General features: G+C 47.8%; 3 protein-coding genes across 6 annotated transcripts in view; 1 reads left to right on the forward strand and 2 right to left on the reverse strand.

Moving 5' to 3' along the window:
* Window positions 1–917: 917 nt before the first annotated feature.
* On the reverse strand, window positions 918–12,197 carry UNG (uracil DNA glycosylase). Its single transcript, XM_012469123.3, has 6 exons — window positions 11,856–12,197; window positions 11,200–11,295; window positions 8,712–8,809; window positions 7,653–7,741; window positions 6,039–6,217; window positions 918–2,114 (listed from the first exon to the last, which is right to left on the reverse strand). Exons 1-6 carry the CDS (start codon window positions 12,165–12,167, stop codon window positions 1,974–1,976), a joined length of 915 nt encoding a protein of 304 aa, XP_012324546.2. The 5' UTR covers window positions 12,168–12,197; the 3' UTR covers window positions 918–1,973.
* A 5,064-nt stretch (window positions 12,198–17,261) lies between these two features.
* Window positions 17,262–23,020, forward strand: ALKBH2 (alkB homolog 2, alpha-ketoglutarate dependent dioxygenase). 3 transcript variants are annotated; one of them, XM_012469127.2, is made up of 4 exons: window positions 17,262–17,477; window positions 17,785–18,215; window positions 20,699–20,897; window positions 22,696–23,020. In XM_012469127.2, the coding sequence occupies exons 2-4, from the start codon at window positions 17,936–17,938 to the stop codon at window positions 23,000–23,002; spliced, it is 786 nt and encodes a 261-aa protein (XP_012324550.1). In that variant the 5' UTR covers window positions 17,262–17,477; window positions 17,785–17,935; the 3' UTR covers window positions 23,003–23,020. The 3 variants fall into 3 exon arrangements, with proteins under 3 accessions (XP_012324550.1, XP_012324551.1, XP_064235948.1); XM_012469128.2 differs by lacking the exon at window positions 20,699–20,897 and having other exon boundaries at window positions 17,265–17,477; XM_064379878.1 differs by lacking the exon at window positions 17,262–17,477 and having other exon boundaries at window positions 17,484–18,215.
* A 156-nt stretch (window positions 23,021–23,176) lies between these two features.
* The window catches only part of USP30 (ubiquitin specific peptidase 30), a 34,199-nt gene continuing 31,758 nt past the window's right edge, over window positions 23,177–25,617 (reverse strand). For both annotated transcript variants that reach the window (XM_012469126.3, XM_012469124.3), the window contains exon 13: window positions 23,177–25,502. In XM_012469126.3, coding sequence (XP_012324549.1) covers window positions 25,238–25,502 — 265 coding nt within the window. In that variant the 3' untranslated portion in view covers window positions 23,177–25,237. The remainder of the gene's footprint in view (window positions 25,503–25,617) is intronic.

A 25,617-nucleotide genomic window follows, 5' to 3' on the forward strand; every position in this document is an offset into this window, starting at 1 on the left:
GCAAAAGACCATGCCTCCTCCTCCTAAAAGCCTGTTTGCTGACCACAAAATGCAGAATGATAAACCCTTCCCCACATAGATAAGGAAAGGAAGCCGTATTTTCAAGCAAACCTCGGGTCTCCTCTCCCTGACCTTTTAAGAAATGCATTTGCTAATTTTGAGATTCTGGCTGGATGCATTCTTTCTTGCCCATTTAGTTAAAAGCGTCTCTACTAAAATACAAAAATTAGCCGGGCGTGGTGGTGCACGCTTGTAATCTCAGCTACTTGGGAGGTTGAGGTGAGAGGATCACTTGAACCCTGCAGGCAGAGGTTGCAGTGAGCCGAGATCGCACCACTGCACTCCAGCCTGGGGGACAGAGCCAGACTCCCTTTCAAAAAAAAGCACACTTGTGGCTTCCTTCTTCGGACTCTGGGGGATCCCACAGAGCATCCTGACGGTCCCCCACTACCTGAGCCTGGGCTGGGGGCCAGCGCGTCATTAGGGAGTCTTCCTGAAGCCCTGGCCTCACCCCTGAGTTCCAGATGTCTCGGAGTCTAGAAATACGGGCCGAGGGGGGATGCAGGAGGCTCCCCTCGACGGTCACAGGGCTTGGCAGAATACAGTCATGACCGGCACGCCACGTTCTCCGAAGAAATACTCTGCTAATACCCCTTTGGGGTCTCGGCTGACTGACTGCAGCCAGTCCGTCAGCCCTCCACCGTGCTCGGAGTAGCGGCGCTGCTCCAGGCTGGGGGTGGGGCCCAGCGCTCACCGCAGTCAGCGGAGGGATGGGCGGCTCCACCGAGCAGGGAGGAGCAATGGCGGCGCCTCCCGCAGACAATGGTTGCTATGGGGACCCAGCATGTGCCAAGGGCAAGGGCAGTCCAAGGACGTCCACAGATCTGTGGCCCGGACATAGAAAGGACACTTGCAGAAAAATTTTTAACAATCTTTTATTATCAAACCCCGCGTAGGGCCAACTCTAACCCGACTAACAGCAAAAACAGCATCACTAACAAGATCAAGGATGGAGGTGTAGACCCAAAAAAGATTGTCTCTTAAAAAAAGGATTGGGAAAAAAAAAAAAATATATATATATATATATGCATAAGTACTTCTTAAAAAACTAAAATATTCCAGTGTTGCAGAAAAAAAAATCCCAAAGTGATTTCAGTCAGTAAAAAAACAGCACTTGATAGTCCTTGGTGCCCTAAATAAAAACCCCAACTGGAGATAACCCGAGGAGAAGATCACCCCGACCCCATAAAGACAAAATGCCTCTTCTCTTCCTTGTTCAAATTCCACTGCTTATTCCACCAACACTCAAGGGATAACAAAACCTAGCTTACTTCCCTCAGCCCGTCTGAGAGGGCTCACAGCAATCTTAGCATCTTCACCTCTACTACAATCAGGAAATTGAGCCCTAATTTCTGGGCAAGATTCTGGTAACTTGCAAAACATCCCTATGCTTTGAGGGGCCTGAGGACTCCTTCAAAGATCAAGGGAGCAGTGGAACAGGAACAGACTGGCATGCCTGCCCTGCAGCACTGAGACAAGGGGACCTTTCTAAGCAGCAACACCCCAACACCTGTCACTGAAACAGGCAAAACTACGAACAGCAGGCACCAAACTAGGGCTGTGCCTAAAAGATGCACACCCCCTCCCGTCCACCACAAAAGGCAAGGGAGACAAAGACAGCCAACTGAGTATTTGACCTCATCTGTCTTCGGACAAGTTGGCTTATTTTAGGCCTAAGCCACGTTGCAGAGAAAGACATTTGGTCAAAGGGTAGCCTTTCCTGTTTGTGGCTGAATACAGCTGCCATTCCCGGGCAGCCTGGTTCGTGGCTGCTTTTTGGAGGTTTTTCCTCCTTATGCAGAGTACTTAAGAATTAATAGGAAAATTTTCAATGGAACTTCGTAACTGACAAAAACGTTAACAGCAGCTTCTCAAAAGAAACCAGTGGAGAGAGGCCACCCCTCAGCTGCTGATCACAGCTCCTTCCAGTCGATGGGCTTCTTGCCAGACTTCCGCAGCAGCTCATTGGTCTTAGAAAAGTGTCTACATCCAAAGAACCCTCTATACACTGACAACGGGGAGGGATGAGCCGTCTGCAGGACATGGTGCCGCTTCTGAAAAAGATCAAGAATAAAAGGTGGTAGAAATGGGACTTTTTTTTTTTTTTTTAATAAGGACTGTGGCTGGGGCACTTTAAGACCCTATGCAATTCCCCTTTGCCCTCTGTAAATTCTCTCACTTCCCTAAGTGGAGCACTCAGTATTTGCATTAGAGCGTTAAGTCCATCTGCTGAGTAGCTACCTACCTTTGCTAGGCTCTGAGATGCAAAGAGGACCAGCCTCAGCCTTCAAATGGGCAATTATGCAATTTTCGAGTGCCCCTATCGTATAGCCAGCGATTTCCACTGCTAAGATTGTATTTGCTAAAGGACATCATGATGCATACATACACAGATAACTCTTCAACTTATTAATACAACGGACAGGGTTAACACCGTGGAAAACCCATCCTAAGTAGAAAACATCCTAAGTCGAAGATGCATTTACGACATATAACCTGCTGACCATCATAGCTTAACCTACCCTACCTTAAATATGCTCAGAACACTTACACCAGCCTACAGTTGGGCAAAACAAAGCTTATTTTATAATAAAGTGTTGAGTACCTCATGTAACTCATTGAACACTATACTGAAAGTGAAAAATAGAATGGGGCCCATCATGGTGGCTCACACCTGCAATCCCAGTGCTTTGGGAGGCCAAGGTGGGAGGACTGCATGGGGCCAGGAGTTCACAACCAGCCTCGGCAACATGGCAAGACCCCATCTCTATAACAAAATTTAAAAGTTAGCCAAGTACGATGGTGCGCACCTGTAGTCCTAGCTACACAGGAGACGGAGGTGAATTACTTGAGCCTAGGAGTTCGAGGCTGCAGAAAGCTATAATCATGCCACTGCACTCCAGCCTAGGTGACAGGGCACGGTCTTTTTTGAGACGAGTTCTCACTCTGTCACCCAGGATAAGAGTGTAGTGGTGGCATGATCGTGGCTCACTGCAGCCTCCGCCTCCCAGGCTCAAGTGATTCTCCCACCTCAGCCTCCTGAGTAGCCGGAATCACAGATGCATGCCACTATGCCAGGCTAATTTTTTGTTTTTTAGAGACAGGGTCTCTCTATTTTGCCCAGGCTGTTCTCAAACTCCTGAGTTCAAGTGATCTGCGTACCTTGGCTTCCCAAAGTGCTGGGATTACAAACATGAGCCACTGCTCCCAGCCAAAAGACCTTATCTCTTAAAGAAAAAAAGTATGAGTGCTCCAAGTATGGTTTTATGCACCAGTGTAAAGTCAAAAAAAAAAAAAAAATCAAGTTAAACTTCATAAGGCAGGGACCAGGTGTACCTACACAAATAGGTACATATAAAGGGACTCACTGATGCGCTCCTTATGCCAGCTAAAACCTAGTATACAATCCAGTGTTATAGAACTGGATATATTTTTCTAAAGTTCTTACAGTGTAACACCACATAATTCCTAGAAAAACGTGAAAGATAAGTATACTGATATGAGATGACCTCCAAATTTATCAAGTAAACAAAATGCAAAATAATTTCATTTTTAAAAAACTTTAGAAAAAAACTCAAGACACTGTGTTTTGTATTTCCTTTAAGGGAAAGAAACAGTAAAAGCCATTTACTTTCTAATTTGTGCCTTTCTGAACTGGCTGAAGAGTCTTATAGCTCCTAAGGAAGAATTCAAAAAAAACAAAAAACAAAAAATTTCACCACAAAAATGGAATAGTTAGCAGCCAGGTGTGGTAGCTCATGCCTATAATCTCAGCACTTTGGGAGGCTGAAGCAGGAGGATCGTTTTAAGTCCAGGAATTCAAGACCAGCCTGGGCAACATGGGGAAACCCTGTCTCTACAAAAAACACAAAAATAAGCCAGCATGATAGTGGTTTATTTTTAATAAGCCACATGCCTGTGGTCCCGGCTACTCAGGAGGCTAAGGTGGGAGGACTGCTTGAGCCTAGGAGGTCAAGGCTGCAGTGAGCTGAGATTGGGCCAGTGCACTCCAGCCTGGGTGACTGAGCAAGACCCTGTTTCAAAAGAAAAAAAAAGCAATAGTCATACCTGACCTAATGACAGGGATACATTCTGAGAAGTGTGCTGTTAGGCAGTTTCACTGCTATGCGTACACCATAGGGTGTCTGTACACAAACCCAGGCGGGATAATCGACTACACTAGGCTATATGGTGTAGCCTATTGCTCCTGGGCTACAAACCTGTACAGCTCGTTACTGTACTGAATCCTGTAGGCAACTGTGACACAATGGTAGGTATTTGTGTATCTAGATGTAGAAAACATGCAGTAAATATACAATACTATAATCTTATGGGACCACCATCATCTATGTAGTTTATGACTGAAACATCATTATACAGCACATGACTACTTTGGCTTTTTAAAAATGTCTACTATAGTTATTTCAACAGGGGGATATAGATCATTTTTGTTTTCCTCTTCTTTTCTGTATATAAAAACTAACAAACAAATCACTGTTTCTTAAAACACTGCTGCCTTCAAGGGGTTGGTCCAGGAGGGGTGATGCGGGGTGATTAAAGCCGGGCAGTCCAGTGTGGTGAAAGACACAAGAGCCTGGAGCCTGACTGCCTGGGGTCAAGGCCTATCTCTGCCAGTCAGTAGCTGTACCACAAGGAAGCTGCTGCAACTCAGCTGCTTCAGTTTTCATCTGTAGACTGGGAATAACAATGGCGCCCTGCTTATGAAGTGACTGTGACCAATCAAAGGAGGATCACAAGTGCCAAGTGTTATTAGAAGTCATGGACGTCAAACACTGAACACACACGCAAGCAGAACAGACTCCTGTAAATGTCAGCCTTGCTGAGCTCTGAAGAATCCCAGAAGAAAATGACCTCCACACCGTGGGCAGAACAAGCAGGATATGCAAAGGCAGGGAAGTGGGGCACAGTGAAACAGTAAAGGGCAATGGGTCAGCCTAGCGCTCGGAGCACAAACAGGGATAAAGCTAAGGCTGGGGGCCACCCCTGCTGCCGAAACCCTCCAGGGAAGATGAGGTGAGGGCCTGAATGAAGGCAAAGGTGGTCAGGCGGGGATAGACTTGGAGGGGGAAGAAATAACAGATATGAATGACTGATTGTATATGGGAAGCGGGTAAAAAAAGGACAGAAGAGGGTAGAAAAAGGATAGAAGAGGGTAGAAAGGTAGGCAGGTGTCAGTAATGGAATCAGATTTCCACTTGGACAACTGGGCAGATGGTGGAGCTTTTCGCTGGTAGGGAGTACAGAGAAGCCAAGTTTAGTGAGGCATGGATGAGGAAAGGAGAAATTTCGTTTGGAAAATGTTGAATTTGGTATGTTAATAGTAAGAAGGCATGCCATAGATCAGGAGAGACACTGGGCTGGAGATATGCAACTTGCCTTTAATGATCAAGCTACTTTAACAACTGTTTGCTTTCAGACCAAAGCATGATTAAAGACTACCAACATACTGAGTAAGAACACTGGCCATAAACCTCCCTAAGAGATGGAGATTAGCAATTACTCCCACGCACACTTCTTACATACCTAGATAATCAGATCTTACCAGTTCATACACATTAGATCTTAGGTCACTCATACAAGTGTATGCCTACCTCAAAGCCTTTCTGAGTCAAGTAAGATACTGCATGCAAAGTGCTCAACCTGGCCAGGTGCGGTCGCTCACGCCTATAATTCCAGCACTTTAGGAAGCCAAGGTGGGCGGATCACTTGAGGTCAGGAGCTCAAGACCAGCCTTGCCAACATGGTGAAACCCCGTCTCTACTGCCTACAGCACCAACTGCACTCAGTCACAAGCTGGCCAGCTGCTTTCCTCATACACAACTCATCACTCCTACAATTTGTCTAAATTCTTGTTTTCAATGGGAAACCCTGATAAACAGGCCTAAGGGAAAATATATTTGGGATTCCTACAACTCTTTACTTTGTTTCAAAGTGTTTAAAAAAAAAAAAAAACATACCCTATCAATGGCACTGCCCTTCTTCTGAGCATAAGAGCCCCAGAGCAAGAAAACAAGGCCATTCGTGTTCTGATTTAGCCAGGACACAACTGCATCGGTGAATTGCTCCCAGCCTCTCTCCTTATGAGAGTTGGCTTGATGTGCCCGAACCGTGAGAACAGCGTTGAGTAGCAGAACACCTACACACATGAGAGAAATAGGTTAAATGTAGGCTCAGGCAAATCAGCCCCATACCCAGCAATAGGGGCTAAATCCATGACAAAACCCCTGCTTGATGGGATCCAGTGTAGCTGAATGAAAGAGGCCATATGGCCAGCAGTGACCTCTGCACAGGATTAGACAGAGTTTTATTCTCACCGCTGCCCTTTCGGCTTCTTCCAAGTTTACTGCAGTGAACATGCCTTATATCCTTTGTCAAGAGGGACTGTCCTAAAAAATATCCTAAGTGATATTAAATAACGCAGAACACAAAAAGCAGGCCAAAACGTTTCATAGAAATGAAAATCAAATAGAAAGAAATCAAAGAGTAAACATTCTTTCCTTATCCTGGTTGTAGACCGTTTGCTAAAAAAAAAAAAAAAGGCACATAAGCAGAAAAACTGCATCTGTAAAGAAATAAGAAAAAAACATGAAAAAAATTAAAAGAGGAAAAATCTCCCAGATAGGTATTAACAACCCGAATGTCAAAATGAACAGACTGTGGCCACCTTCAGAGTAGTCAAAAGTGAATGGATAAATTTAAAATATTAACAAGGAACAAATCTTTGTCTTGCAAACTGTAATTAACATAAGTGGCCAGGCACTTGGCACCTGGGAGGGTCTCAAGGCCAGGAGTTCAAGATTGGCTTGGGCAACATAGTAGCCATCTCCACAAAATAATTTTAAAAATCATTCAGGCACAGTGGTGTGCTCCTGTGGTCCCAGCTACCTGGGAGGCTGAGGTGTGAGGATCACTTCAGCCTGGGAGGTTGAGGCTACAGTGAGCCACGATCACACTACTGCACTTCAGCCTGGGTGACAGAGTGAGACCCTGTCTCAAAAACAGAAAAAAAAAAAAAGAAGAAGGAAAGAAAGAAAAGAAGAAAGAAAAGAAAAAAGAAAGAAAGAAAAGCAAGCAAGCAAACACTGGCTGCAGGATAAAACATTTTTTTTACATCCATAAATTAGTCATTTAATTATTAGCATTCTCTAGTTCTTTATTACAACCCTTTAAAAATATAAACAAGCAAGACTTTCAGTATTAGTCTAAAAAACATCTAGCAGGCCAGGAGTGGTGGTTCACATCTGTAATCCCAGCACTTTGGGAGGCTGAGGCGGGTGGATGACCTGAGGTCAGGAGTTCGAGACCAGCCTGGCCAACACAGTAAAACCCTGTCTCTACTAAAAATACAAAAAAAAAAAAAAAAATTGGCCAGGCACGGTGGCTCATGCCTGTAGTCCCAGCTACTTAGAAGGCTGAAGCATGAGAATCGCTTGAACCTGGAGGCAGAGATTGCAGTGAGCCAAGATCACACCACTGTACTGTATCTAGCCTGGGCAACAGAGTGAGACTCAGTCTCAAAAGAAGAAAAATCAAAAACAAACAAACAGAAGATTTAGTAGTGGCTGGCTTACCTTGCTTGGCCCACCCAGATAAATCTCCATGGCCAGGATGGACAAAACCCTCTATGTCTGTAGACAGCTCTTTATAAATGTTCTCCAAACTGAAAGCAAGCCACAAGAAAAACAAAAAACAGAATCTTAGGCATAATTTGAAAGTTCAGTAACATCTAAGACACATGTGAAAAGGTTAGAAGTTATAGCCAGCCCTTGGAAGGGACACTGGCACATATGGCACCGATAAATGAGATCAACACCACCAGCCCTCCTTCTAACCGGTCAATCTGCCAAAGACCTTTACTTTAGTCCATGCTTGGAAGAGCACTTTGGAAAACCTAAGTAAATCAACCCAGCAGTTACAACCCCAACACCCACTGCTGCTCAGTGACAGTTTTCTGTCCTTAGTGTATTTATGTATATTTATTACACATCAAATCCTCCAAAGCAGTGTTTGTTTTTCTTTTGAGACAGAGTCTCACTCTGTCACCCAGGCTAGAGTATAGCGGCACGATCTTGGCTCACTGCAACCTCCACCTCCTGGTTCAAGTGATTCGCGTGCCTCGGTCTCCTGAGTAGCTGGGATTACAGGTGCCTGCCACCGCACCCGGCTAATTTTTGTATTTTTAGTAGAGAGGGAGTTTCACCACGTTGGTCATCCTGGTCTCCAACTCCTGACATCATGATCCACGCGCCTCAGCTTCCCAAAGTGCTGGGATAACAGGGGTGAGCTACTGCGCCCAGCCCAAAACAGTGGTTCTTAACCAGGGGTGATTTTACCCCCTCCAAGGGACTTTTGGCAATGTGTGCACATTTTCCATTGTCATGAGTTGGGGGTTGCTCCTGGCATCCAGTGGTAGAGGCCAGGGATGCATTCACGATCCCACAATAGCACAGGACTCCTCTCCTCCTCCACAATAAAGAATGACTCAGCTCCAAGTGTCAATGGTGCTGAGGTTGAGAAATCCTCCTCCAAGGCTGGTGAAAAGTGCCTGAGATAGTCCCACTTGTAATACGCTAAGTACACATTTGAAAGGAATCACGAATGGACTGCAGTCATCTGTAAAGCAACTGTACCTGGGTGGAGGTGGAACAGGCCTTTGAACACTAAAGCAGAGGCCGTGAGCTTGATTAGGTCCATGATATGGATCCTGTCCCAGGATGACAACCTTCACCTGTGAACCACCAAAGGTCAGGAATTAAATATTATAATATAGGCAGCAGACTTTGCCTCAAACATAAACAAAACAAACGAAACACTTCTATGCCATAGATTGCTAATAGCAGAGTTGCTAGTCAAAGGATAAGTGTATTTTAAACTTTCAAAGATATGTACCTAGCTGCCTTTTTAACTTTGAGACAGGGTTTTGCTTTGTCACCCAGGCTGAAGTGCAGTGGTGTGATCACAACTCATGGCAGCCTCACCCTCCTGGGCTCAAGTGGTCCTCCCACCTCAGCCTCCAGAGCAGCTGGGACCACAGGAGCGCACCACAACACCCACCTAATTTAAAAAAATTCTTTTTTATAGAGACAGGGCCTCCCTTATGTTGCTGAGGCTGGTCTCAAACTGCTGAGATCAAGCAATTCTCCCTCCTAGGCTTCCCAAAATGCTGGGATTACAGGCATGAGCCACTGTGCCTGACCCCTAGTTACTTTTCAACAAGTTAAAGCAATTCAGATTTCTCACCGGCAGCATATAAAGGTGTCTGCTCCCCTACATCCTCTAACAGGCAGAGCCAGAAGAGAACGAGGTCAGATGGAAAGGGCTGTGGGAATAGGTGGCAAGAGACAATGAAATGAGGTCCCTATCACAGGCAGTGTTGCAACACAGTCCAGCTCATCCTTTCCATCCAGTGCCCACCCATCCAGTCTTCACTCTCAAGCTTCTGCCCATTGTGTTCTTAGACTCTTCCTCTACAGCTGATGTGCTCTATCCTTCAGAATCCAGCTCCAGATGTTCCCATGCCCAGGAGACTTTTGGGGACCACTTGCCCTTCCCCTTGGTGCTCACACCATGCCAACCTATTCTCTTGTGAAACAACCCGTCCCTGCAGGGCAGCTTTTGGGCTCAGGGCTTCTGGCTCTAGAGGGAGGATCCTGGGTGAGCTACCTAAACTCCCACACTCTCCCAATGCTGGTCTGTCAAGAAGCTCCGCTGGCCCATCTGATCCTCACAGGTTTGAAACTCGTTTTTGAGTATTCTCTCAAAATATTCGGTTTATATTGATCACTGGTATTCAGAATAGGGCATTCAAACAAGAAGCAAACTATTACTGATTTTAATGAGATTTAATTTAGTTTCAAAACCAGAGAGCTAGATTCCAAGTTCACGCTCTAAAATTAAGCTTCCAAGATTTTCTAAGTATTAGGTGTGGCTGCCTTATCAAGATGGTTTATTAACCTATTTCACTTCTATTTCATTTCACAGGTATTCATTAAATCACAAGATTCTTGCCCTAGTTTACAAAATGGGGGAGGAAAACGGGTAAGAAACCTAAAATCCAGTATCAGCAGGTGCTAAATGCATCATAGGAAAACCGGATCACAGAGGTAGCAGGCAACAGGATTCAAGGAGGCGCCACAGAGGCATCCACTTGATTTTTAAGAGACAGAAGTGTCGGGAGGGGTTTGTCACACTGCCCAGCTCTGGAGTGGGAGCTGGAGGTAAGGCAGAGAGGTAGGACACAGCCCTATTTAAAGAGGGTTGCTCTGCTTTCATAGTTCAACAGTAAAGAGCCACAGTTTTGTGTTTTTTTTTTTTCTGAGACCAGAATCTGGCTCTGTCGCCTAGGCTGGAGTGCAGTGGTGTGATCTGGGGCACACTGCAACCTCCACCTCCAGGGCTCACATGATTCTCCCACCTCAACCTGAAGAACAGCTGGGATTACAGGCGTGCCCAATCATGCTTAGCTAATTTTTGTATTTTAGGAGAGACCGGGTTTCACCATGTTGGCCAGGCTGGTCTAGAACTCCTGACGTCAAGTGACCTTCCCACCTTGGCCTCCCGAAGTGCTGGGATTACAGGCATGAGCCACCATGCCCGGCCCCACGGACTTTTGAACATGAGACTGATGAGAGCCGCCAAGCAGCAACTGTTATGTAAGATGAACTAAAGCAAACGGATCTGTTAACAGAACCATAAAACCGTTCAGGCCAAAAGTAAAGAGCTTGAAAGTGCTAACTATAAGACAGCGTGGTCAGGTCAAGGTGGGTTTGACTATAGCTGCAAAACATTTAACTGCTTTGTGTGTCAGTTTGAACTTCATTGGCACCACCGTAATATGTAACACTGCGAGAGTTTTCCAGATTTAAAAAAAACACAAGAAATAAGAGCATAGGATGTACATATTTTTCCTTTTTGCTGTGTAAATAGCACGTGTTAAACATTAAAAAGAATAAATATAGGCTGAAATACAGTCAGTCAAACCTCACAATTTCAATGTTTTATTTACTACTGAATGATGGACTGTGACTTAACTCCGGTGTCCCTAATTTTAAAATACTATTTGACTCCTTCTCCCCAATAAAAATCATCTCCCCAATAAAAAAAAAAACTTATACTTACATCTCTTATGTCACACATCTGGGTCCAGGTGAAGACTTGGTGTTGGGGTGGATAAACCGTGTAATGCTTTCTTTCTTCTGCAACAAATCCCATTAGCTGATTTAAAGATAAACTAGACTTAAAATCAGATTCTCATTGGAAACCATAAGAATTAATTCATAAGAAACCTTCTAGGGCATGTTATTTGGAACATCGTTAGTTCTTTGTCATGTTTTATATCCAAACTCTTTTTTTAAAATAAACAACAAACTAAAACAGTGCCTGCCCCTCACCTAAGTGGTTCAATCAGGTCAATTCCCTGCCTCTTTCTCTGGGCTGGGTCCTGACAGTGCCACTCCTCCCCGTTTCTTTTTAAACGTCAAGCCAGGTTTCATTCAGGATGGTTGGTAGTTTTACTATGCCAGCCTTTCCTGGACAGCAGACTATGTGGCTAAAATGAAGCCATGATACCATCTCACGGATCATTAACAACTTTATCCAATATAAAGATACAGATTAAAACATCGTGGCTTTCTTAAACCCCTATGTGAGTAACGGACGTTGAAGGGGGCACAATCTGAGCCTACGGAAACGTGTACTTGGCCGGCTACACTAACAAGACAAAGGGCCGGCAGCTTCCACATTTACCCTTATGGAAGGTGTATTTCCATATTCACCTTGATAAAATACGGTTTCCCGAACTCCCCGCTGAGGTGTTTCTTCCAGCTCTCCCCAAAGTCCACGGGCACGTTGCGGGCCGCGAGTCTGAGGAGGGCCGCGGCCTTGTTCCTCTGGATCCGGTCCAACTGCTCCGCGCTCAGCGGCGAGGAGGGTGGCGTCCCGGCCTCATCCTGCTCGGCCCGGGCCCTCTTGGCGGAGCTGGCCTGCAAGGAGTCCCCGCAGAGGCGGCTCCAGAACTGCAGCGGCCCCTTCCCAGGCGTCCGCAGCTTCCGGCCCAACCCCCACAGCCCAAGGCAGAAGATGCCCATTTGTGGAGCAGGACTCAGAAAAACCGGACAATAGGAGCCCAGGGCTAGGCCTGGTCCGGGCTGGAGCGGGGAGAGGGGCTGGGAGGCGTCCCCGCGGGGTCCCGAGGGGTACCGCGGGGACTAGGGACCCAGCACAGAGGCGCCCCGCCCCCGCCAGACTCGCCTCCCGCGTCCCCACGTGGCCTTTTCGCGGCAAAAACCTTCCCTCTGGGTCCCGCCCCCCTCCTCTGATTGGACAGTGCGCCGAGAAAGGCGGGCCTACGGCGCGTGGATTGGCGCGCGGATTGGCGCGCTGGGTCCCGAGGCGCGTTCCCATTGGCTGACCCCTCAGCATGGCGGCCCAAGGGGGGACCGCGGCGGCTGTTTTGAACACGTGGAGGCTGTTTGGAAAGGGGAGCCAGGGTACGGAGTCAGAGGCGCGCTCCTGCACGCCCTCAGTCAGACAGGGCCCACCACCTTCCTCCCCCTTCACCACCCCAGCCCCGGCCCCACGCCGCGCCTCACCGCCGCATCTCCGTTCTCTTCAGCCACAGCCACCACGCCAGTCCCCAGGTCTGCCGGCTCGGGGCTGGGGGCGCGTCGCTTCCTGGCGGGGCTAGGGGAGAAGAAGGAGTAGAGCGTCTTCTGGCCTATCATCCCGGAGCCGAGGAGGCAGCGAATGCGCGCCGCCGGGGAACCCGCGAAGCTGGTCCTGGCTGCGGCGGTCAACAATTGGCGCCAAGCGGCCCGCGCATGCTCCGAGCGGGGGGCTTTGCTAGGGGCGGGGGGCTGTGGAAGGCCCAGTGCGCATGTGCGGGAGGGGCTGCCTTGCAACGCCCCTGGGAGGAGATGGGGCGTGCAACGGTGCCCCGGGGCCTATTATTTCATTCTCTTTGTGCCTTCGGCTCAACTCTGACCATTGGAAAGTCTCTCCAGGCTCAGCTGCAAGACAAAAAAGCCGGGCGCGGTGGCGCATGCCTGTAATCCTAGGGCTTTGGGAGGCCCTGGCGGGAGGATCGCAGAAGGTCGCAGCTGTAGTGAGCTTTGATCGGGCCATTGCACTCCAGCCTGGGCGACAGAGCGAGACCGTCTCTGGCGCGGCGTAGGGGGTGGGTGGAGAAAAGTACCTGCCTCTTAGGGGTGTTGTGGGAGTGCAGTGAACAATATAATAGTACTGCCCAGGCTTGATGGCTCAGGCCTGTTATCACAACACTGTAATCCGAGGCAGGTGGATCGCCTGAGGTCAGGAGTTCCAGACCAGCCTGGCCAACATGGTGAGACCTCGTCTCTACTAAAAATACAAAAATTAGCCGTGCATGGTGGCGCGCGCCTGTAATCCCAGCTACTCGGGAGGCTGAGGCTGGAGAATCGCTTGAACCCGGGAGGCGGAGGTTGCAGGGAGCCGAGATTGCGCCACTGCACTCCAGCCTGGGTGACAGAGTGAGGCTCCATCTCAAAAACAAAACAAACACACAAAAGATATAATAGTATTTGTTGAACTATTATATACATTATCTCACGCAATTTTCATGACCTATTTTATGACGATAAACTAAGGCTTAGAGCAGTCAAACATTTTGCCTAATGTATCAGGCTTGTGGGAGACTTTTGGGTCATAGAGGTTAAATCCCAACGATTTATTCTCCAAATGACACCACTGTGCCTCCTCCCCACCACTACTAATACACTTAGGATTCTCTTTCCCTCCCTCACATCCAAACCATCCGTATCTCCCTTTGGTTCTTTCTCCAAAACAAACGTCAAATTCAACTGCTGCTCTTGCATCTCCTGGCTACAGAAGACCTGCTGGGAAGTGTTCTCCTTTCTAGGAAGAGATTTTTACATCATGACAATACCCAGGACTGGCCCAGTGCTATGGCTCACGTCTGTAATCCCAGCACTTTGGGAGGCCGAAGGGAGGAGCTTATCGCTTGAGCCCAGGAGTTCGAGACCAGCCTGGCCAACATGGTGAAAACCCATCTCTACTAAAAATACAAAAATTAGTCAGGCATGGTGGCATGCACTTGTAATCCCAACTACTCCGGAGGCTGAGGCAGGAGAATCACTTGAACTCGGGAGGTGGAAGCTGCAGTGAGCTGAGATTGCGCCACTGCACCCCAGCCTGGGCAACAGAACAAGACCCTGTCTAAAAACAAACAAAAAGAAAAAAAAGACAATCCTTGGGTTAAAACCCTTCTATGCTTTCCAAATAGGCTTAGAATAAACCCCAGCTTCCTACCCAGCTCTCAATGCTGCTTCCTCTCCGATGGAAGCCCCCACTACTGAATCCGGCTCCAGGCACATTTGCTGGACACACCCAGCTTGTCCCCCTGTGGCCTGCACACCCTTGCTCTCACCATGCCCTGGCCTGGAAAGCCTCAGGTCTCAGCTCAGGATCTTTCCCTGAAAAGGTCTTCTCCTGTCCTACTTTCTAGTCCATCGCTCTATAGCTGCTATACTAGACAAAAGCATCTTATTTATTTACTTATTTTTTCTTTTTATACAATTTCTTTTCTTTCTTTGTTTTTTTAGAGACGGAGTCTCTCTCTGTCACCCAGGCTGGAGTGCAGTGGCATAATCTCAGCTCACTGCAACCTCCACCTACCGGGTTCTAGCAGTTCTCCTGCCTCAGCCTCCCAAGTAGCTGGGACTGCAGGCGCACCTGCTATGCCCAGCTAATATTTTGTATTTTAGCAGAGATGGTGTTTCACCATGTTACCCAGGCTGGTCTCGAACTCCTGAGCTCAGGCAATCCACCCGCCTCAGCCTCCCAAAGTGCTGGGATTATAGATGTGAGCCACCGCGCCCGGCCTTTATGCAATTTATTTAGAGACAGCATATTATTTATTGTTTCCTCATGTGTTTCTGTCTCCATCTCCAGTTGTAACCTGAGTGAAGAAAGGAACTTGCTCCTTCTTGTTGCTGGTGTATCTCAGTGCCTAGGACAAGGAGCTGAAGTCTAAGAAGGGAGAGAGGCTCAGAGCTGAAAATCATTTGCCCTTAGAGCCACTTTGAAAAAACAGTTCCACAGTTTTGTATACAGGGAAGCATACACTTAGCATGTGACCCAGCACTCCCACACTTAGGCATTTACCCAAGGGAAATGAAAAATCTATATTCACACAAAAGCTTGTATGTGAATGTTTACAGGGATTTTGCTCATAGTAGCCTAAAACCGGCGAACAACCCTAATATGGGACCCACTCCCGTGGGGCACCCTGACTATACCAGTAATAGAAAGGAACAAACAAGTGATACAAAAGTGGGTATACGGCCGGGCACAGTGGCTCATGACTGTAATCCCAGCATTTTGGGAGGCCAAGGCAGGCAGATTGCTTCAGCTCACCAGCTGAACATGAGGCAGATCAGCCTGGGCAACATGGCAAAACCCCATCTCTACAAAAATACAGAAATTAGCTGGGTATAGTGGTGCATGCCTGTAGATCCAGCTGCTTGGGAGGCTGAGGTGAGAGGATCACTTAAGCCTGGGAAGTGGAGGTTGCGGTGAGCTGAGATCATACCACTGTACCCCAGCCTGAACAATAGAGCCAGATCTTGTCTCAAACAAAAAAAAGGTAAATAAATCTTAAAAGCAATATGCTTAAGTGAAAGAAGTCACACAAATGCTATATATATTTTAGGATTCCTGTCTCAGTCTGTTTTCCATTTCTTAGAATACCTGAAACCAGGTAATTTACTGACAAAAGGAATGTATTTCTCATAGAGGCTGAGAGGGCTGAGGTCGAGGGTTGCATCTGGTGAAAACCTTCTTGCTGGTGGGGACCCTGCTAAGTCCTGGAGCTGTGCAGGGCATCGCATCGCGAGAGGCCTGAGTGTGCTAGCTCAGGTCTCTCTTTTTCCTTTTATAAAGCCACCAGTCCCACTCCCATGGTAACCCATTCATTTATGAATTCATTTATGGGGACAGGGCCCTCGTGTCCCAATCACCTCTTAAAGTCCCCACCTCTCAATAGTGCCACATTGGGGATTAAATTTCAGCATAGATTTTGGAAGGACAAATATTCAAACCATAGCAATTCCACATATATGAAATTCTGGAAAAGGCAAAACTATAGGGAGAGAAGACAGATCAGTGGTTGCTGACGCTGGGTGATGGGGCAAGCTGATAAGAGGCCGGAGCAGTTTTATGGAGGGATGGAACTGTCCTAGATCTTGATTGTGGTGGTGATCACACAATACTGTACATTTGTCAGAACCTGTCAAAACAAAGCCTCCAATCTCATGGAGCTTACATTCCATTGAGGGACGACAGGAGGAGAGACAGAGAGTAAGTAAAAATTAGGAGCCGGACATGGTGGCTCATGCTTGTAATTCCAACAATTTGGGAGGCCCAGGTGGGAGGATCACTTGAGCCCAGGAGTTTAAAACCAGCCTGGGCAACATAGCAAGACTCCATCTCTACTCAAAAAAAAAAAAAAAAAAATTAGCTGGGTGGGGTAGGGTGTGCCTATAGTCCCAGCTACTCCAGAGGCTGGGACGGGAGGATCGTTTGAACCCAGGAGCTCAAGGCTTCAGTGAGCCACGATCACACCATTGCATTCCAGCTTCAGCAACAGAGTGAGATCCTGTTTCAAAAAAACAAAACAAGAACAACAACAAAAAACAAGAAAACAAAAAACAGGAGCAATAATGGAACCGATGTTTATTTAGAGGTCAGAGCATCCTGTCGTCTCCTCAGGCGCTCTCATGACACGGGTGCTGTAGCTCCCACTCGCAGATGAGGCAACTCAACCCGAGAGGTGAGCTGACCTGTGGGAGCCCACACAGCCAGGGCGGAGGAGATAGAAATGGAAGCCACGATATCCGACTGCAGAACTCGTGCTCCCACTCGTGACAATATACAGGTGGCCCAACATCCTTTCCGGACACCAAGTAACCCCCAGAAGGACATGACACCAAACCACAGTTCTCACTTCAGCGGTGATCCTCAACAGTGGCCGAACAGACAGATGATCAACCGGAACACAGCAGTGCTTGCCACGCACGGGGAGGGCCGGCAGGTAGCGCCAGAGGGCCGCCTGGCTGCTCGCTGCGAGCCTTTGCCTGCAGTTCCCAGCGCGCTCCGGAAATGACGCGACCGATTCGCTGCCTCGCGTCTTTCCCGCCCCCAGGGGTATATGGGATTCCGAGTTGCGCAGGGGCTGAGATTCTAGAGCACTCTCGCCACCTCCACCCCACGCACGTGTTGCAGTAATATTAGAATTTGGCGTGCGGTTTACCCGTGTTTACCGCTTTGCGTCTGCTTTCTGAATCGTCTCCGTTTGCGCATCACGAGACTGACCTAGTTTAACACTGGTGGGGGGCCGCGAGGTCAGTTACGGGTCCCTCCTTCTTAAAAGGGGCAACCGGTTGACTTTGGGCAAACTCCTTTCCTTCTCTGGGCAGCAGTTTTCCCTTCTGCAAAATGAGGGCTTGGATTGTAGTTTCTAAGTTTAGCTGTGGCTTGCGAATTCCCGGGGGATTCTTTAACAATTCAGGTGCTCGGGCGTGGAGTGCAGAGCTCTGGGTTTCTGCAAGCAAGCCAGCTGATTCTGATGCACAGGTGGACGTGGGGGACCCTGGATCAGATTGTCCCGAGGGTCCCTTCCGGCTTTAACATCTTCTGCTTCCTTTCTAGGACGTGGTTTTAAACTTTAAAATGAAAACGTAGAACTAGGAATGTTACTGTGAGACCCCTTGGACAAACTGATTTTTGCACGGAGGACAGAACTTGAGCAATCTCTGTCTTGGCTTTACCACTGACGTCCCTTCTTTCCTGTGGGGACGGAATGGATAGATTCCTGGTGAAAGGGGCTCAAGGGGGCCTTTTGAGGAAGCGGGAGGAGCAAGAGGCAACTGGAGAAGAGCCCCTTGTGTTGGGAGGAGACCAAGAAAGCACAAGGAAGAGGCCCAGGGGAGAGGCCCCGGGGAATGGAGGCCACTCCACAGGCCTCAGCTGGCGGTACATTCGGGCGGAAGGCCTGGACTGCAGTTACACAGTGCTGTTCGGCAAAGCTGAGGCAGATGAGATTTTCCAAGAGTTGGAGAAAGAAGTAGAATATTTTACAGGTAAGCAGAGGTGTGTGTGTGTGTGTGTGTGTGTGTGTGTGTGTGTGTGTGTGTATATTGAGGGCTTGTTTGGTGCAATTAATGATCGTATGTTTGGAGAAATCTGAACTCAGGATCTGTTATTCTTTGATGGGTTCGCTAATGGATTCAACCAATATTCTTTGAGCACCTCTGAGCTAAGCCCCTTAGGTGCTTAGGACATAAATTTGAAAAAAACTGGATTTGCCTGTCCACTGGGAGCTGATAGATGACTCAAGTGAATCTCCACTTGGCTACTGATAAGCATCTTCTGGAAAAATTTACAAAACAAAGCGAAAAAACGTGCTGGGTTCTACTGCAGACCACTTCAATCAGAATTCCTGCAAGTGCAGGCTGACCATTCGTGTTTTTAAAAAGCTTCCAGGTGATTCTCATGGGTAGTCAGGGTTGCGAATCACTGGTCTCATAGGAGAGATGGCAAATAACCAGGTAATTCCTCTACGCCAGTGGTTCTCAGCATCACCCAGTGGAGTTGCTGTTGGCAGGACTTGGATTGCTGGGCCCCACCCCTGTGGTTTAGTTTCTAAGGAGATTCCAGGTGCTGCTGGTGCTGCTGGTTGTGGCTGGCCCGGGGAGCAGATGTTGAGAACCACGGCGGTACCCTCTAATTAGGACACAAGGACCTGGCAGAGAGGCATAGAAAAGCCCACAGGAGGTGGGGCATAGTGGCTCACATCTGTAATCCCAGCACTTTGGGAGGCTGAGCAGGTGAATCATTTGAGGTCAGGAGTTCCAGACCAGCCTGGCTAACATGGTGAAACCCTTAAAATACAATTCTACTAAAATACAAAAAAAAAAAAAAAAAAAAAATTAGCTGGGCATGGTGGCACACGCCTGTAATCCCAGTTACTCGGGAGGCTGAGGCAGGAGAATCGTTTGAACCCGGGAGGTGGAGGTTGCAGTGAGCTGAGATCGTGCCACTGCACTCCAGCCTGGGCAACAGAGTGAGACTCTGTTTCGAAAAGAAACAAGAAAAGAAAAGCCCACACACCAGGCATGGTGACACACACCTGTAATCCCAGCTACTCTGGAGGCTGAGGCGGGAGGATCACTTGAAACCAGCGGTTCAAGTCCAGCCTGGGCAACATAGCAAGACCCCTCGTCGCTTTATTCTTTTATGCCTTGAGATAGGGTCTCACTCAGGCTGGAGGGCAGGGGCACAGTCCTGGCTCACTGCAGCCTTGACCACCTCAGCATCCTAAGTAGCTGGGACCACAGGCCTACTCCACCAGCCTGGATAATTTTTAACTTATTTGTAGGCCTCACTGTGTTACCCAGACTGTTAACTAAATTTCTGGTCTCGAGTGGTCCTCCTGCCTTGGCCTCTCAAAGTGCTGGGACTGCATGCATGAGCCAGCACGCCTGGCTCACCATCTCTTTAAAAAAAGAAATGCCCACAAGAGACCCCAGCTATGTGAGCCCCATCTTTAATGGGACCATACTCCCTTAGTCCCCACAGCTGGCAAAACCATCCTAGCCTGTAAACTGACTTTATTGTCTCCAATTTCAGCCTCTTTATTCTGCTCTTACTGTAGTTAAGGCAGTTAAGTTACAGTGTTCACTAAAACAGTAGCCCAGGACCATGTTTCCCTACTGATAGGACAAGACTCACTGTTCTTACATGAGCGTTTGGGACAATTGGCTGGGTGCAGTGGTGCACACCTGTAATCCCAGCACGTTGGGAGACCGAGGTGGGTGGACCACTTGAGCCCTGGAGTTCAAGACCAGCCTAGGCGACATGGTGAAACCCTGTGTCTACAAAAAAATGCAAAAAAAGTTAGCTAGGCATGGTGGCGTGCCCCTGTGGTTCCACCTATTCAGGAGGCTGAGGCGGGAAGACTGCTGGAGCCCGGGAGGTGGAGGTTGCAGGGAGCTGAGATTGTGCCACTGCACTGCAGCCTGGGTGACACAGGGAGACCCTGTCTCAAAACAAAAGAAAATTTGGGGCAAGCCAAAATGATGATTGAGGAGGGGTTTAAATTACATGGAAAGGCGGGGCGCAGTGGCTCACGCCTGTAATCCCAGCACTTTGGGAGGCCGAGGCAGGTGGATCATGAGGTCAGGAGTTTGAGACCAGCCTGACCAACCTGGTGAAACCCCGTCTCTACTACAAATACAAAAATTAGCCAGGCATGGTGGTGGTGCATGCCTGTAATCCCAGCTACTCAGGAGGCTGAGGCAGGAGAATCACTTGAACCCAGGAGGCGGAGGTTGCAGTGAGCCGAGATTGCACCATTGCACTTTAGCCTGGTGACAAAGCAAGACTCTGTCTCACAAAAAAGAAAATGCATGGAATGACAGGGAAATGTTATTCCTGTCTTACTGCAATACCCAGGGATCATGTGTGTGGGACACTGGATTTCTGGTGGTGGCGGTGGGAGTGCTGTCTGGATTTCTGGAGGGGGTGTCAGGAGGAAAGGAACTGCCATGTTTCCTCTGTCCAGGGGTGCTGGCCAGGGTCCAGGTGTTTGGGAAGTGGCACAGTGTGCCCAGGAAGCAGGCAACGTACGGCGACGCTGGGTTGACCTACACATTCTCAGGCCTCACGCTGTCTCCAAAGCCGTGGATCCCAGTTCTAGAGCGCATCCGGGATCGCGTCTCTGGGGTGACCGGACAGACCTTCAACTTTGTGCTTATCAACAGGTGATGACACCCTGTCTGTTTAGTGGACTCAATGTTTCAAGGCTTCTATCTCCTCCAAAAGGAAGTGTTTAGGCTTCCACCCTATTTGGGTCATTGGTACACATCATTCTTTAGTGCATCAGGGCTCTAGGACTGGAACAGCGCCAGCATCGGTCTTCCTGGAGTAGGAAGTGAGAGGTGATTAACTCCTGAACATACAGTCAAACGTGACACTTTCTTCTTCTCTTTTTCTTTTTTTTTGAGACAGGGTTTTTCTGTGTTGCCCAGGCTTGGTCTCAAACTCCTGGGCTCAAGTATCCTCCCACCTTGGCCTCCCAAAGTGCTGAGATTACAGGCGTGAGCTACCATGTATGACCCTAGACAGTTTCAGACAGCAATAACCATCTTACAAAACATTAAACAGGCCAGTTTGACTGAGAATGGCTGAGAGGTTTGTGTTTAGGGCAAGGTTTCTCAGCGGCAGCACTGTGGACGTTTGGGGCCCATTCTTTGTTGTTGGGGCTGACCTGTGCCTTGCAGGATGTTGAGCACATCCCCAGCCTCCATCCACTAAATGCCAGTAGTGTTCCCCACCCCCAATACCTTTCCTGTGGGACAGAATCACCCTAGCGGAGAACCCTGGGTGGGTTTAAGGGAAGGTCACTTCAGATGGAGTGGTTAGAGGAGGGCTGAGGCAGTGCATTTGAGCTGGTAACTAAATGGAGAGTGCCAGCCACAGACATCTGGAGGAAGAGCAGAGGAACTCGGGAGTGTCTGTGAAGCAGAAATCCTGCTGGGATGGCCGGAAAGCAGTGAATGAGATGGCATGAGCTCAGAGGTGGGCACAGGCCAGACCGTGCAAGCAATGTGGCCTTTAAATGCAGGGCGAAATCATGTGATAAAGGCTTACATAGATCAGCCAGGGGGGCTACAGTAAGATGTGATTTTGGCTTTGGGTGTTTTCAGGGTTTTTTTAAAAAAATTTTAAATTATTTATTTTGTACTTTAGGATCTGGGGTACATGTGCAGATCATGCAGGATTGTTACATATGTACATACGTGGCAAGGTGGTTTGCTGCCTCCATCCCCCCATCACCTATATCTGGCATTTCTCCCCGTGTTACCCCTCCCTACCCTCCCCACCTCCCCGCTGTCCCTCCCTTAGCCACCCCCCAACAGACCCCAGTGTGTGATGTTCCCGTTCCTGTGCTTATGTGTTCTCATTGTTCAACACCTGCCGATGAGCAAGAACGTGGTATTTGGTTTTCTGTTTTTGTGTCTGTTTGCTGAGAGGATGTTTTCAATTTTAAAGCATATGAACTGGTCAGGCATGGTGGCTCATGCCTGTAATCCCAACACTTTGGGAGGTCAAGGAGTGGATCACATGAGCCTGAGTTCGAGACCAGCCTGGGTAACATGTCAAAATCCTGTTTGTAGAAAAGAAAAAAATTAGCTAGGTGGGGTGGTGCGTACCTGTAGTCCCAGCTACTTGGGAGGCTGAGGTGGGAGGATCACTTGAGCTCAGGAGGTCAAGGCTGCAGTCAGCTATGATTGTGCCACTGCACTTCAGCCTGGGTGACAGAGTGAGACCTTGTCTCATAAATAAATAATAAATAAGTCACATGAACAAATAGGTCACCAAACCCCATCAGGGTTGGCTCATCCTAGAGCCTGCTGTGGACCTCAGGCCCTCTCAGAAACACGGCACAGACAGCTGTGCACAGAGCGCAGTTTCACACTGTGAGCAAACGAGGGCTGGCAGTGCAGGCGTTTCAGGAGATGGTGGTTTTCATGCACTGGGCTTGTTTTCTCATTGCAGGTATAAAGATGGCTGTGACCACATCGGGGAGCACCGAGACGATGAAAGAGAACTGGCCCCTGGGAGCCCCATCGCCTCTGTCTCCTTCGGTGCCTGCAGAGACTTTGTCTTCCGGCATAAGGATTCCCGTGGAAAAAGCCCCTCACGGAGGGTGGCGGTGGTCAGGCTGCCGCTGGCCCACGGGAGCTTACTCATGATGAACCACCCAACCAACACGCACTGGTACCACAGTCTTCCCGTGAGAAAGAAGGTTCTGGCTCCACGGGTTAATCTGACGTTTCGTAAAATTTTGCTTACTAAAAAATAAAAACGTTTTTAACAGTTCTCTTTTCTCTTTCTCTCTTGACTCCAAGAGGGAGCTGGCATTTCCTTTACCAACAGGGAACAGAAAGGTTTAAAGCATTTATGTAACAATGCAGAATTCAGAAAGATGATGTTTGTAACAGATCAGTGCATTACAAAAGAAAACCACGTGATTTTTTTCTAACAAAATGATTATTTTATTGCTATAATACACAGCAGATACAAAAGTACCTTTAGCAAATACATATGTCAGCAGTTATTATGGCAAAAACTACTAGTTTAACTTAGGTTTTCCCCAAAAGAACTACTTACTTTGAAAATAACTTAAAACTAGAAATCAGATTATTGGGCTGCTACTTAATGCCTAATAATTTACAAAAGAAGTCAGGTTAAAAGACTTTGCACAGATATTGTTCACATTTACAGCCTTGGCTGAAACCCTGGCCTCTGAGCAAAGAAAGATCTGCTTACAACCGTATGTTCCAAGGCTGAGCTCCTTTTCTCCATCTTTTCTTTAATGGTAGATTTTGAAGAGTTAGCAGTGGCAGAACAGCAATCACTTCTTAAAGCTACAGCTTTGCAGTATACTTTAAGGTCACATGATTGGGCATTTGTTCCGCTAGACTTGGGTAAAACAGGTGCGTTCATTTCAACATCAAAGCCAAGGTCTGCAGCGGGCGAGTGCAGAACGGACACAGTTCAAGCTGCCCCTTCCATCCCAATGTCCAGGGTGTGGAGAGCCTACGTAGTCTCTTCTGTTGAGAGCAAGAGTTACTGAGTCCTCAGGGTGTCGTCTGAGCCCAGCAGACAAGTGATCACCAGGGCTTCCTGCACCGTGAGCTGCTGCCAAGGCACTGTTTGGTGTGTCTGCCAGCTCGCTCCTAGCCGAGGACGCACAGGTCTTAGCCTTACCTCAGGGGACCTTTTGGATAGGTCTGATTCCAAATCTTATCTCTGATGAGTCGGTTTGAATTTGGTACCCATTTTTTTTTTTTAATTAAAAATCTAGCTTAAAACATAGGTACTACTGTGTCAAATTCCTTTGGCCTTGGGCTGCAATTCAGAGACTTATCTGAAAAGGGAAGAAAGTGCTCAATACAAACTCTTTGTATTAGGCTACTGGAAATGAATAAATTTAGAATATGGACCTAGAGCAACATGACAATACTAGATGCCGGCTGTAGTTACGTGTTGAAAAGTCAAAAGCTGCTTTCTTCTTTTGTGGAAAGGGCTGGTCGTCAACTCTAACCCTTCACTTCACAAATGAAGAAACAGGTCCAGGGAGACTGCAGCCCCATGGTCAGCCCTTCCTTCCTAAGCCAGCTCTCAACTCAGGGCAGGGATTGTCTTTTTATACAGCCCCAAGGTCCTACCCGTAAACCTTAAGAGCTCTGCATGGCAATAAATAAACAGATGAAAGTAACCCTCCACAGTGGATCCTTGTGTAAGAGTTTCCACAGCAGAGGAATCAGGTGTTCCAAAGATACTGCTCAGTTCAGGCTATTCACAGTTTTATAATACACTATAATAACACCTCAGTCCAATATACAAAAGATAAAAGCAACAAGTAAGCTTTTCACTTATAACTGACAAAGTAGTGAGTTTCCCCAGGGGGCAGATTTGGCAGATGAGCCTTGACTCCATACAAAGAATGGAAAGGTTAGAAAAGGCATAGAAAAAGGAAGGTGTTCTCTAGGCAACTTTGACCTGTTCTCTTGCTGTCCTTTGAGTGACCCGGAAGGAATATTTCAGAATGGACGTGTTACAAAAGCAATCGAAAGTGAAAGGCACTTTTTCTTCTAAATTCTTGCCTTTAATAATTTCACTAATTCCTGTCAACAATTTTTAATGGGCCTGCTTATTAAAAATAAAAGATCTATGTGGAAATGTGGGAGGATTAGACAAAGGTTCCTCCCCTCTGAGAACACCTAACATTACAATATGAAAAGAGCAGCTTCAAGAGTCTGAATTTTGTAAATTACCTGTATCAGATGAGTAAAAAGACACTCTAGACATAACGAATGCTTGCTTAACATGATGGTACCTTGTACACACATGAACAGAGGTGTTCAGGGAGCCTGATTTGGTATGAATTGGGGCTGGCTCCCAGGTGGAGCCTGCTCTTAGAACACCGGAAGGCTGGAAGGCTCTAGTGGGGCTGCTTGCACACGCAGTAAGTTTTACTTTTTTCCAGGACAGTGCAGACAGTGCCATCGGCTCTAGCCTCACAAGACAGCAGTCATTCTTCAGACTTGTACTCCTGGCTCTGGTGCTGCATCCTGGAAAGGACGCGCTCATAGAACAGCAGGTAGGCGCTGGAGGACAGGACCTCCTGCAGGCTGGCCTTGCGGACAGTGTCATCGGAGACCCATAGCCACTGGTTGCTGGTTGAAAGAGGGTTCCTGGCCGAAGGTGGGGACCGTCGGTAAGTGACAAAGTGTCCAGAGTGCATGTCTCCATGGTGGACGACAACTGCCATCAGCCGGAAGAGGTATGTGGAGGAGCTGAATGAGAGGAACACACGTCAGGGGTTTACAATTTTAACAAAAAAGACTTTATAGGCAAAAACAAAAGAATCCTAATGTTAAATAGGAGATCAATACAATGGTAAGTCCATAC

This window comes from Aotus nancymaae, unplaced genomic scaffold (assembly GCF_030222135.1).
Source record: "Aotus nancymaae isolate 86718 unplaced genomic scaffold, 86718_ANA_hifiasm-v0.15.2.pri h1tg000021l, whole genome shotgun sequence".
In the NCBI taxonomy this organism is placed as follows: domain Eukaryota; kingdom Metazoa; phylum Chordata; class Mammalia; order Primates; family Aotidae; genus Aotus; species Aotus nancymaae.

What these genes read in the sequence shown, in the direction of transcription:
- ALKBH2 (XM_012469127.2), top strand. Translation starts at nt 17,936, where the DNA reads ATGGATAGATTCCTGGTGAAAGGGGCTCAAGGGGGCCTTTTGAGGAAG. An exon ending in AGAAGTAGAATATTTTACAG is followed by an intron (nt 18,216 to 20,698) that starts GTAAGCAGAGGT and finishes TCCTCTGTCCAG; the next exon opens with GGGTGCTGGCCAGGGTCCAG. An exon ending in AACTTTGTGCTTATCAACAG is followed by an intron (nt 20,898 to 22,695) that starts GTGATGACACCC and finishes TTCTCATTGCAG; the next exon opens with GTATAAAGATGGCTGTGACC.
- UNG (XM_012469123.3), bottom strand. Translation starts at nt 12,167, where the DNA reads ATGGGCATCTTCTGCCTTGGGCTGTGGGGGTTGGGCCGGAAGCTGCGG. An exon ending in GGAAACCGTATTTTATCAAG is followed by an intron (nt 11,296 to 11,855) that starts GTGAATATGGAA and finishes TCTTTAAATCAG; the next exon opens with CTAATGGGATTTGTTGCAGA. An exon ending in ATCTGGGTGGGCCAAGCAAG is followed by an intron (nt 6,218 to 7,652) that starts GTAAGCCAGCCA and finishes TCATGTGTGTAG; the next exon opens with GTGTTCTGCTACTCAACGCT.